General features: G+C 39.0%; 1 protein-coding gene and 1 long non-coding RNA gene across 5 annotated transcripts; one reads left to right on the top strand and one right to left on the bottom strand.

Moving 5' to 3' along the window:
* Positions 1-4,595: 4,595 nt before the first annotated feature.
* On the top strand, positions 4,596-6,312 carry LOC116195884. Its single transcript, XR_004154724.1, has 2 exons — positions 4,596-4,888; positions 5,985-6,312. It is a non-coding gene; the product is annotated as an uncharacterized LOC116195884 (long non-coding RNA).
* An 83-nt stretch (positions 6,313-6,395) lies between these two features.
* LOC116195883 (probable protein phosphatase 2C 52) lies at positions 6,396-11,143 on the bottom strand. Of its 4 annotated transcripts, none has more exons than XM_031525280.1 (6): positions 10,483-11,005; positions 8,666-9,138; positions 8,207-8,560; positions 7,998-8,115; positions 7,645-7,868; positions 6,396-7,114 (listed from the first exon to the last, which is right to left on the bottom strand). In XM_031525280.1, exons 2-6 carry the CDS (start codon positions 8,924-8,926, stop codon positions 6,638-6,640), a joined length of 1,434 nt encoding a protein of 477 aa, XP_031381140.1. In that variant the 5' UTR covers positions 8,927-9,138; positions 10,483-11,005; the 3' UTR covers positions 6,396-6,637. The 4 variants fall into 4 exon arrangements, with proteins under 4 accessions (XP_031381140.1, XP_031381137.1, XP_031381139.1 ...); XM_031525277.1 differs by adding an exon at positions 11,079-11,143 and having other exon boundaries at positions 6,414-7,114; positions 7,645-8,115; XM_031525279.1 differs by lacking the exon at positions 10,483-11,005 and adding an exon at positions 9,776-9,957 and having other exon boundaries at positions 6,414-7,114; positions 7,645-8,115.
* Between the last annotated feature and the right edge of the window lie 364 nt (positions 11,144-11,507).

Below are 11,507 nucleotides of genomic sequence, written 5' to 3'. Positions count from 1 at the left end.
CCCACCTATTGCTCAAAGTTAATGTACACTTACACTCGATAACACACTTCTTTGGCATCGAATATCATACTAGCCACCCCTTTTGTTTAATTTCCCGGATTACGCGTAATTATATACGTTGGTTCACCTTGCTTCTTGATCGTTTATCGGGTGATGAATCTGCTAATCTTAGTTATCATCAAGCTAGTGTGTCATTCAAGCAAAAATAAAAATAAAAATCAAGCTAGTGCGCCAACGGGTCACGAGATCTCACCTGCTATAGAAAGAATGATCAGTGAGATGGACCCGTAGTGTTCGAACTACACATGATTAAATATAAATTAACATTTAACGATAGCGCCACAAAGCCTGTGAATATTGAATTTCCTCATCAGCAGTGTTATGAGACTCACGAGAGATCGACCTGCTGCAGGTGTTTATGGCATAAATGGATTTGAATCGATAGGGTCCCCATCACACGTGAATTAATTTACGTAATTATATATGTACCATCGAGAACGCGTCCAACACCATGCATGTGGTTTCTGTTTCACCAATAGTACTTTTTAAAGGTTAAATAATGATCGCAAGTGGGCGAGAAAATAATAGAAAACTAATTTATTTTACAAAGACAAGAAGGAAAAAATAAAACTCAAAAAAGAGCAAAGACATGAATCAATCCTCGTTGTTGCTTGAGAAAGAGTAAAAGAACAAGACGTGACACATTGACATGGAAGACAAACAACATTCGACAGTACAACCCACAATCACTGGAATTTCATACATGCCTCTAAGCATTGAGTGACGTCGATCGCAAGGGCAAGTCATAGCCGTCGTTTGATTACTAAACAAATTAGAACGTAAATAAGTCAGAGCGATCAATCAGAACTCGACTGGTATTAATTAACTTCCGATATCAAACGGTTCGTGATGGGGTATGGGAGTGTCATTATGATCGGGAGACACCGTTCCCATGAGCCCATCAATTTGGTCACCCGAGAAAAGGCAAAGATCCAAGATCAGTCCATGTATTCAATTAATTTCAAGAGTGTGGTCAATTAGTCAAAAAAAAATGTTAAAAGAAAAAGGAAAAACAATGGGGTGAGCACAGTACATATATATACATATATATATGCGCATATATGAAGGGAGAGAGGGGGGCTCACATGTGGCCCGTGCGAGTTTGAGCTCACGTGAACGCAAAGCTTTTCCCCTCTTTTCCCTTTAAATTTTCTCTCTCTACTCTGCTCTCTGTCTTCAGCTTTCGCTTTTGTCCTTTTTTTTCTCTGTGCAAATCCGAATATTCAAAAGACCAATGAAATCGCAACTAATTTAGTCGAGTAGAGTCGAATCGATCTATTAAGAAAAAAAATTTCTCGGTGCGAATTTTCTGTATTCACAATTACTCGAACTTGAGATTTTACTTAAACGGAACAAGCGCTTAACTGTTTGAATCAATTCACGTCGGTACTTTTAATTAGAAAAAAAAAACTTTCTCTTCTTTTCATATGAGAAAAGAAAAGGAAATAGAAATATTTTTTTCTGACACATGCATTTTTTCAATTAAAAAAAAGTATAAGTCTGATATAATAAAATACAAATTATATTAGCTATTAAAAGAATATAAGTAATATTACACTGTAATTTTTTCATTAGCTCCCCAGGCCCACACTTTCAGCCTCCGTCAGCCCATCTCACGGGGCCCACTTCTTGCGCTTTTCTAGTTTTCTGCGTTCTCTCGCCCTCTCACTCTGAGCTCTCTGATAGGGTGCGCTGTGCACCGATATGAGACCACCTCCACGCGTCTCTCTCCCAAGTTTTCGAAGTGGGCCTTAAGTTACCACGTAGTTGCTACGCCAAATCCAGACATATTAAAAAAGAAAAGAGAGGCACTCCGCTCCGGTTTCCTAAATCTCCGATGAGGACTTACATTCATATTATGTTAATTAAATGCATATAATTAATATATATTAATAATAGTTTTTATTAATTAAACATGATTAACAAATAAAACAAAATTTTTTAAAATGAATAATAAAACATTATTTAAATTAATTAAAATCATTCAATAAATTTTTTATAATATTTTCTAATTTTTTTTATTTGTTAAAAAAATTTAAAAAATAAAAGGAAAGAAATTTAAAAATATATATATATATATATATATATATGAGAAGATTCAAACCAAGGACCACGAGGTGAAGGGAGGGGTGCTTTCCACCACACTATTCTCTATCTTTTGCATTTTATAGCATTTAAATTATTCTTTTAAAAAAAGAGACAAATATTGCCACGTGTGGCCCCATTGCTGTCACCGCTTTAATGGGCGAACAGCCCAACCCTTGGAACATACTACAGCCTCAGGTAGCAAAGAGTCGACATCAAGGTGCCAAATGTTCTCGTCGATGTGAGCTCTTGAGGAAGATCAGCCTGTTATCCCTAAAGTAACTTTTATCAGTTGAACGACAACCGTTTCACTTGGCACCGTTGAATCACTAATGTTTCGTTTGATTTCGCAGTTAAAATCACAAAAAAAATTTAACTTTAACTTTAACTCAACGCACTACACAACAAAAATACATATTTCTCAAGTTAAAAATTTTAATTTTAACTTTAACTCAGCACACTACACGATCATTTGTCATTTTCCACAATCAAAATCAAAGTTATTTTAACTCTGAAACCAAAAGTATCATAAGCGTCTCCGCCAGATAACTAAGGGAGACGAACTCTCCGCCTTGTAGTGGAGATGGTCTAAGATGGCCCGAAAGGCGGAATTTGTAGGAGCATGCCCGATGAATGAACTGGTAATGTTGGGGGGGGGGGGGGGGGGGGGGGGGGGGGGGGGGGGGGGGGGGGGGTGGGGGTGGTTTGTTCCAATTCCAATCAACAAAGATCCGAAACCGAAATAGTATAATATATTAAACATACGGTGTGTTTTATTTTTATGCATTTTTTTCTTATATTATTATTTAATGTTCATACATCCTCATCTCCATTTTATTCACATTCATTCTATTTATTTCGGCTCACTCTTCGCCAATAATCTTATCCACTCATTTTTAAAGGATTATTTGTCAATTGATAAAGATTGCTTGAAAATTGGTGTGTTTGGTTTTAGAGTTAAATAAAGTTGAATTTTGATTTTAATTTGATTGTAATGATTGTGTTGTTGAATTATGAGAAAAATTATGAAAAAAGTAATGAATAGTTGAAAAAATGTAATGATTGTGTTGTTGAATTGTGAAAAAAAATAGATAGTTGAGATAATTTAATATTAAAATTTCAATCAAATAGTTAAAAAAAGGAAAAAAATGAAAAAGTAATAATTGTATTGTTGATTTTTATTATTTAGTGAATAGAGTTAAAGTTATAATAAAAATTTTAAAAACGTGATTGTAAAACTAAACGGAGCGTTTATCTCCATATTATTTCTCTTATTCCTCTGCCTAATTGCTAAGTGTAGTGTAAATTTTGAGCTCTCGTTAAAAAAAAATCCGAATGGGTACTCGAAATTTATGATGATGATATATTACAAGCTCCGGGAAGAGTCATATCTGAATAGGGGTCTAAACCCAAATTTTATGTTCCGTTTGGTTTCGCTGTTAAAATCACAAAAATTTTAACTTTAACTTTAACTCAACACACTACGCAATAAAAATACACATTTCTCAAGTAAAAAATTTCAACTTTAACTTTAACTCAACATACTATATAATTATTTGTCATTTTCCACAATCAAAATCAAAATCAAAATTACTTTTAACTCTAAAACGAAACGCACCATTAAAAATCGATTTTCCATAGAGTAAAGTTCGAATTATAGGGTATTCGAACCCATTCAACTTTCCTGTCAGAGATGTGAAATGAGTTGAAAATGAAATGGCAATGGTCACTCTCTGACTCTCCCTTTCAGCATTGTCCCTCAGCTCAGCTCAGCTTATTATTCTATTGAATTTATGTACAATTTCATGGAGGAAAAAGCAAGAAGTGATCATAGAGTGAGGGTGAAAAGGAATTCTCTAATGGGCAAAGAGACAAGAGGGAAAAACCAAAGAGATTTATGGCCCAAAGGAAGTCCTAAGTAAAGGCACCCGAGATGAGAAAATCGTTGGGCGGACGGGGTCGGGGACGGGTCTTCGATTGTCATACTTACTTTGTCGACTTTTTCATAGTAAAAAGATGTGTTCCTTTATCTCGTTAATCTTTTGACTTCTCCACACAACTCATCATCTATTTCGAGGTACTCCTTCCCATTAATTGTAGCTTTCGATGAAATCACTATAATTTGAAACTCGAAATGACATAGTAAGGGGTGAAACTTTTAACATATTATCAAGAATGAGCATTAGCACTAAACTAGTCGGAATGATATTATTATTCTTATAACAAAAAAGTATTTGGCACCTTTCCAACCGAAAAATTTTAAAAAGAAAATATCGTTTAATTGAATTAAATCAATATTTTATTTCCCCCAATTTATTAGTGGCCGATCCCTGGGGATATCGGAGATTCAGCCCATGAACTATCGGGCCTACAGCCCAACTACAAATGGGCCAAAAGAGGCCCAAAGCCTGCCGCGTGAATAGAAACCGCGCGAAACCCAGACAATACTTTCATGCCTACAGACGGAGAGAGAGAGAGAGAGAGACCAGATCTTGAAGGGCACCCACCCGCCTTAGATCTGCGAGTTTAAGCTCTCGAGGTTGGCGACAATGGCGAAACTGGAACCGTTGGACGAGCCCAGCAAGACCAAGAGCAAGAAGAGGAACCACGGTTCCACGAGCTTCTTCGTCTTCGTGGATTACCTCTTCCTTTTCATCTTCTTCGGCTTCCTCTGCTTCATCATCTTCAAAATGGTCGGCTTCTGAGCTTCCCGATCCTTTTGCATTTCATCACGGAGAGCAAGGTGATCGCCAATTCTCAGTCTTTCGCCCCTTTATTTGCGCCTTCTTATCTGAATGATTCAGAAGTATTCTCCTTTTGTGTATGCAATTATGGGTATGACGGGAATGTAAAGCGTCAGATTCAAATGTGCAACTTTCACCCGTTAGTTATGCTTAATCATTGGAGGGAATGTATTAAAATTGACGTTTGCTTGACATTTTATCCGAAAGCTTTTCGGGATGAGCCGACGTTGAAAGGAGAATTTCTAGTTGTTTACGTGGTGGGAAAGTGGGAGTAGATGATCCGTCATCTTCTTACATAAATAAATCCCTGGATGTTCCTTCAGGTCCTTTGATGTGACAGCTGAATGTCAGCTCAGCTGTTATAACCGCAATATCAGCATCTTGTATCTACATGTTAAAAAAGGCAATGCTACCAAGTAGTTTCTTCATTTCGATGTTTATTTCCTGATGAATGTCTGAGGGTTGTCCAGACAAAGATTTATGTTAGAAGGATGGGTCGGGTTATTCTTTTATCATGTAAGGGGCTGGGTTCTGTTACTCTTGATTTCAAGTATAGGACTTTCAAGTATAGATGGTAAATTGCTTGGCATTTATCCGTGAGATACTCATTGGACATGTGGTTGTTGGGTGTTGTGGTGTTCAGAATAAATTTTCTGATTGCTACTTTCTGTTTGACGTGAAATTTCCGCAGAGTCAAAGGGCTGAGGAACTTGTTATTTTAGTCTTAAAATGCTGCAAGTTTGTGCCCGGTGATCAGTTAATGGACTCGCTTCTCTGTCGTTGTTAGTCTATGCATTACCTTGTATTCTTTCTAAGTTTTGGGCAAATTCACGGGGATTGTAGCCTTGCCTCCCTAAACTCCATAGTTGCCGGTGGTAGACTACGTGTTTATGCTGCATCCTTTGCAGTTCATTACCTTAACTCCTTTGGTTGGAGAAAAAGGAAAACGAAGAAAATTCCCAATGCAGGCTTTCAACAAAATACTCACTGTATGAATGATTGTGTTGTCTGCATATGGTTTCAGGTGTAAATGCTGAGTGCTAATATCCCTTGCAATCTTCAATTGACTGGAAACTTTCCACTTCGAACCTGCAGGAATTCGGTGGATCTTTCCCCTGTAACCGGTTTTGAAGATGCGATACATCAGCACTTGCTTCGGTGAATAATCAGAGATGACATACATCTACCTTTTTTGTCTTGCTTTCAAGCAAATCCATTTTGCCGATCCTCTGGATACTTGAAACTTCATGGCCCTGTATTAGTACCTTCTTGATTCTTTATTGATTACTCTCGCCTCTCTGTCCATATGCTTCAAGTGCTGAGGACGAGAATCTCTTTCTATGCTGGATACCTTACCATGTAATATCTCTCGGACTATCACTATCAGCATAGAATTGCTTAATGGAAAGAAAATTGAATTGCACCTTGATTTACTATTTTCCTGTTTTGATAGTTCCATGTCATTCCTCGGAATTCAACATGACAATGATGTTCTTCTCCTACTAGTTACTCACGACAATTTCCTTAGAGAAACTTCACAAACGCAAGGTTTTCGCCCGACAGAACAAAATACAGAGGCACAAGAATTTACACAGCGTGCACTTCCTACCAAGAAGCCAAATATCCAGAACGATTTTATCCATGGATTTCAGAGGCTCAAAATGAAACCATACAATATTACAGAATGCAACAAAAGCTAGAACGCACTGTCTTTCAGAAGAGGGTGAAAGACCAACAAAATGAAGATACTATAGATTCGGCCTTTCCTCTGAGAATCTCGGCAATTGGACGAGAGAGTTCACACGAGTAACCCCTTCTAGGCCAGACCAGTTCTGATCTTCACCGACTCCAAACTCTCCATTTCTATCACTTTCAGTGTGAGCCTTAGCATAAGGATCATTTAGGTTCTCATCTGAGGACCTCACTGTGAAATTCCTCTGCAGAGTTGGTTCGGACCTCTGCGCATCATCCGGCTCAAGGGCATTGCCCGAGTGATTGCTCTGAACTGTTGCAGAAGAGAAGCCCTGCTCTTCATAATCTGACTCTGAGTCCATCTTCCCATCTAGGAATAAGCAAACAACTGCACAATCATCCATTTTTGAGGTTGGGTACTTGAGTTTCCATTCACGAGCAGCTGAGTCGACAAGGATCCTTGCAGCTGAGGATCGGGTCGTAGCCGAGGCTACAATCTCCACCACCTCTTCATTGCTCAAAACGTCCCAGACCTGTTATATCATAACATCACATAACAACCATTAAAGCATCAAATTTGGTGCGAGCTACAAAATGTGACGGGTAAAATTTGGGTCCACAACTAATTTTCTTTTCGACAATGTTAGTTATACTGTATTCTCTTCAACTCCGTAAATATGGTCCAGAGACTCCATTCCACCAGCTGCAGTTCTTAGCTTTAAGCACATGGGGGCCCCATTGCTTCCATTTAGACCATTCATTCATTACAAGCTGCTTTTGCAGAGTATTAAACTAATAAGGTAAAGGAGCTAATCATAACCCATCATCATCAAAAGAAAGGCCTATGTGAGTCCGATGGTTGATCATTATTCTACTAGCCCCTGTACGGTTTTCAGCTTATGAAGCTACATATTTGAAAAAATCACTATTTTAATCACGTCCACGCTATCAAGAAAAGAACTTCACAGCTTTCGCAAGAATGGTCTTTCCTTCTGTTTTGACAAATACTGCAAGCACAAAGAGTATTAGATTACCAGCAGAGAAGAAACCACTCTTTACTTACCCCATCAGAGGCGAGGACGATAAACTGGTCTCTATCAGTGAGTGCCCGGTGAGAAAACTCGGGTATCGAAATCACACCATACTCCTTCAGACAGAAATCCCCAAATGCTCGGGCCATTGCTAGGCCCGGGGCATCGTCAAATGGCAACCAAACCCTGGGAACTTCAGGTTCATCTTGCAGTGCAAATACCCTGCCTTTACACCTTTTAATCCTTTCAGCTTCCCCTAAACATGGAATAATAATAATATACATGGAATTTGCATCAAATAAGCAGGATTTGCCTAAGGAGGAAGTCATATTAAAGAAGCATAGTTTTCTAAGGAAGCTGTAATGCGAAACGAAATTGGGCTTACTTGGCAAATCGGGCTTCATATCCACTGACAACTGTATTGCCACCATCGAATCATTAGTGTCCTTCGATGCCAGGACTGCCCGAGAATCTCCAATGTATCCGATGAAGAGATTCAATCCCTAAAATCAGAAAATCAGGTAAGTTGTTGTGAGTAGAAATGAGGCATTGAGAAAAGGGGGAGATAAAGAATAGTTGCTCATCAATCATTACCTGTTTAACAATAGTTACAGCCGTGCTGCCGCTGCAGAAGCAGTCCAAGTTAGGATGGGATCTGAGCTCCTTATCCATGGCTTTATACGACTTCAAGAAGGCTTCTCTCCACAAGGAATTCAACTTCTCCTCTGCTGATCCCTCCTTCTCAGGATCACCCACGGATTCGTCCATTCTCTTTGAAATAGCTGTAAAACAACTCCCACCCGAAGCATTTTGCTTTGAACTGCTAGAATGTAGAACGGTCTGTAGCTTCACTGGCAATGCATCCCTCACTTTGCGGGCAACCAGATGACCGTAAGGACCGTGACCATCGAAAACTCCACAGAAAATTGTATCCTCCATCATAAAGTCCTAATGCAGTTTGTAAACAAGAATAAAACAAAGAGTATTTCATGAGCATATTCTCCCTAGTTGCGAAGGAAAAGAAAAACAAAAACACAAATATTTCCAACTTACTTCCCACACAATCATAGCATCTTGATTAATGCCCTTGCGGCCTTGCTGGGTGAATATGCAGGAGGTTCGGCTCTTTCCATTCATAAATATCCGATTGGGTATGGAAGGCAAATGCTGATGCGCAACGTGATGTTCCGAGAATGTCCTCTTGGTTCTTTTTTGCCCACAAAACCCAATTCCGAGACAAGAAGGAGGCACTGTCTCTCCATTGCTCCTGCTGCTGCACGTACTCCGACTGCTCGTTGATACACAGCCTCCCATTCTATCAGCTTCCACGAGAAGACATTCGATGCAGACAAAGATCAATATATCTCACATAACAGGGCCGACGGTTGAATTGTCAACTGAGGAAAAGATTATTCAAGCATGGAAAGATCCCTTCTCCTGCACCTAAACTGAGAACTGGAATCTGTTTATCTTAGTCAAATGCACATCCCTCGGAACTGCTGATGCTGACTTGACAACAAGACCAGCTGATAAGAACGAGGGGAGATTACTTAATTAGTAAAGCTCTTCAATTGTTTGCTGAACTCTGAATTGTTTGTGAATAAAGAAACACAAGATAAAACGAATAACATGAATTCAATAAATGGTCCATGTGACCAAGGAATATAATATTAGTAAGGGCTGTCCTAATCTTTTGTCACGATCCGGTTGCACATTGATCCAAGTCAAATGTGAGGACTTGCATATGTGAATGTGATTAACTGATAAACCATCCGCATTCGGAGCTCAATTACAAAAAGAAACAGAGAAATATCGAAGACATGCATTTATTAAAGCATGTCAGAAAACAAGAATCTTGTCCTGCGGCTGAGCTGACCAAGATCGCGTACCCGTAAGCCCATAACTTCCACAGAAGCAAGAAAAATGAGAACTTCATCGTGGAAAATAGCAAAAACAAGAACATACATGAGATCCAATCTGCCGGGCACAGCATCTTTTTTGATAGTCATAGACAAATTCCCACAGTCCAAACCCTCATTTAATATAAGCAGCTAAGAAACTAAAAAGGGAGGAGCTGCAAACAGAGACAGGAACTTCGGGGAGTTCGCTCAAAGACGCATAAATCCTAGGGTTACCCACAAGGTTTCAGCTTGATGATCTAACCTGAAGCTGATAAATGACAATGGGGGGTTACAGAGAGATATCATGTGTGGCGAAGACAGAACAGTATAGATATACTGTGTCAAAAGAAATTCACTTTCTACTTTTCCAGGTCTACTATTATTCATTTTTCCGAGTAACCAAAACACTACAGGGGAAAATTTTGAAATGGGGAGACTTTCCGGAAGAAAGAGAAAAAGCCATCGAAACCTGTTCATATTTTGGTTGCCCACTAGAGTGAAAAAGAGCGGAGGAAGGGATAAAGCAAACAGGTAAAGCACAACACGACGAAAGTAAAAAAGTATGGATTTTTGTCAAATTCAGAATCCGGGAGAAGAGCAAGTGCGCAAAAGAAAACAGAGACCCAAAAGCTCCATCAATCAGACATTTACGTTTGATTATAGTATAATTTATCGAAATTAGAAAAATGAAACATGCCCAGTAAGAAAGCAGAAGAATTTCTCACATTTGGGTTCACAAAGAGGAGGAAACACGGAACACAGCACCCGGAAACTTCAACTCAACGTACATACAGTCATGAAAAATTTCAACTTTACATCAGATTAACACATCTAATTTCATGCTCTTGCGGTGAGAGCAAGAAAAGATGACGGGATTGAAGTTTCAAACTTTGGGATCTCAAGCAGCAAGGGGCATGGGAAACAAGCTGGGATCCGGTGCTGTCCGTGAAGAGTGACATTATTAATTACCTTATGAGGAGAGGAAGCTGGGGAGTTTCACTTCAGCATTGAGAATGTGACTGGGGAGTCGAATTGCAGAAGGCACTGCACGAGCTTCCTTCTTTCTGGTGCTGGGAGAGAAGAAGAGCTAGCAGTAGAGAGAGAGGGACAGTGTGCGAGTGTGTGGGAGAGCTTAACAAGGCATGGGTAGATGGGAGAGAGGAAGGAGGGGGACATTAATTGCCAGCACAGAGAGTAGAAAGTGGACAACTTTTGCCTTTGTTTTTGAAAATATTAAACAAAAGCACAAGGGGGAGAAAGAGAGAGGGAGAGGGGGCAGGTGGGAAGGGCGGAGGAAGATTTTCCAGATCGGCTTCCTCAAGTCGAGTGTTTTGCTTCCCTATCCCTTCTGTTAATGCATGACGTATGAAATCGTTGCTCATTGATTTGGTCGGTTGTAATGGGCGCTCATAACTCCTTTACAAATATGGAAGAAATGAAATCGATACGGGAAAACTCTCTGGATTGTTCCGATCTGATCGCCGCTCGAGACCTGTAAAAATGTCCGACCCTCTATTTAGAGAGTGCTTTTAGAGGATAGTAAAGAGTGTATTTTTTAGAGTTACCTTAAAATGTCTATATACCTATCCACGCTGGGGATGATGGTGTATGTATGAACCTAGAGTCTCCTACGAGCCTTTATCAATAGACTGAGGCTTTTATAGTGTTATGTGCCATTTCTATCGGCCAAATTTATTTACACGTCAGAAATAAAAAGATCGGCATATATTTTATTTAAGTAGAGCATCAGATTCAATTATGTAAATAAAAGAAAAATACAATTAGGAGAATCTTATATTTGGCTCCAATTTAAATTAGCCGAGATTGAATAGGCTTTCGAATAAAATGAAATAAATAAAATATATAAAAATTTAAATAACGAGAATCAAGTTTCTCATTTTCAAGTGAAAATGGTCTCATCGTGTTTCTCTAATTAATTTATCACCCTTAAACGATGAAGGAAAAAAAAAAAAGAAAGGAAAATCTTCTTTTCA

This window comes from Punica granatum, chromosome 2 (genome assembly GCF_007655135.1).
Source record: "Punica granatum isolate Tunisia-2019 chromosome 2, ASM765513v2, whole genome shotgun sequence".
Taxonomy (NCBI): Eukaryota; Viridiplantae; Streptophyta; class Magnoliopsida; order Myrtales; family Lythraceae; genus Punica; species Punica granatum.
The sequence above is the reverse complement of the archived record's forward strand: the minus strand, read 5'-3'. Positions and strand labels throughout refer to the sequence as shown.

Bases quoted from the DNA above. Each gene is read 5' to 3' on its own strand.
- LOC116195883 (XM_031525277.1), bottom strand. From the start codon at position 8,926: ATGGGAGGCTGTGTATCAACGAGCAGTCGGAGTACGTGCAGCAGCAGG. The intron at 8,116-8,206 runs GTAATGATTGAT...TTCTGATTTTAG, and splicing joins CTGTAACTATTGTTAAACAG to GGATTGAATCTCTTCATCGG. The intron at 7,115-7,644 runs GTAAGTAAAGAG...ATGATATAACAG, and splicing joins TCGTCCTCGCCTCTGATGGG to GTCTGGGACGTTTTGAGCAA.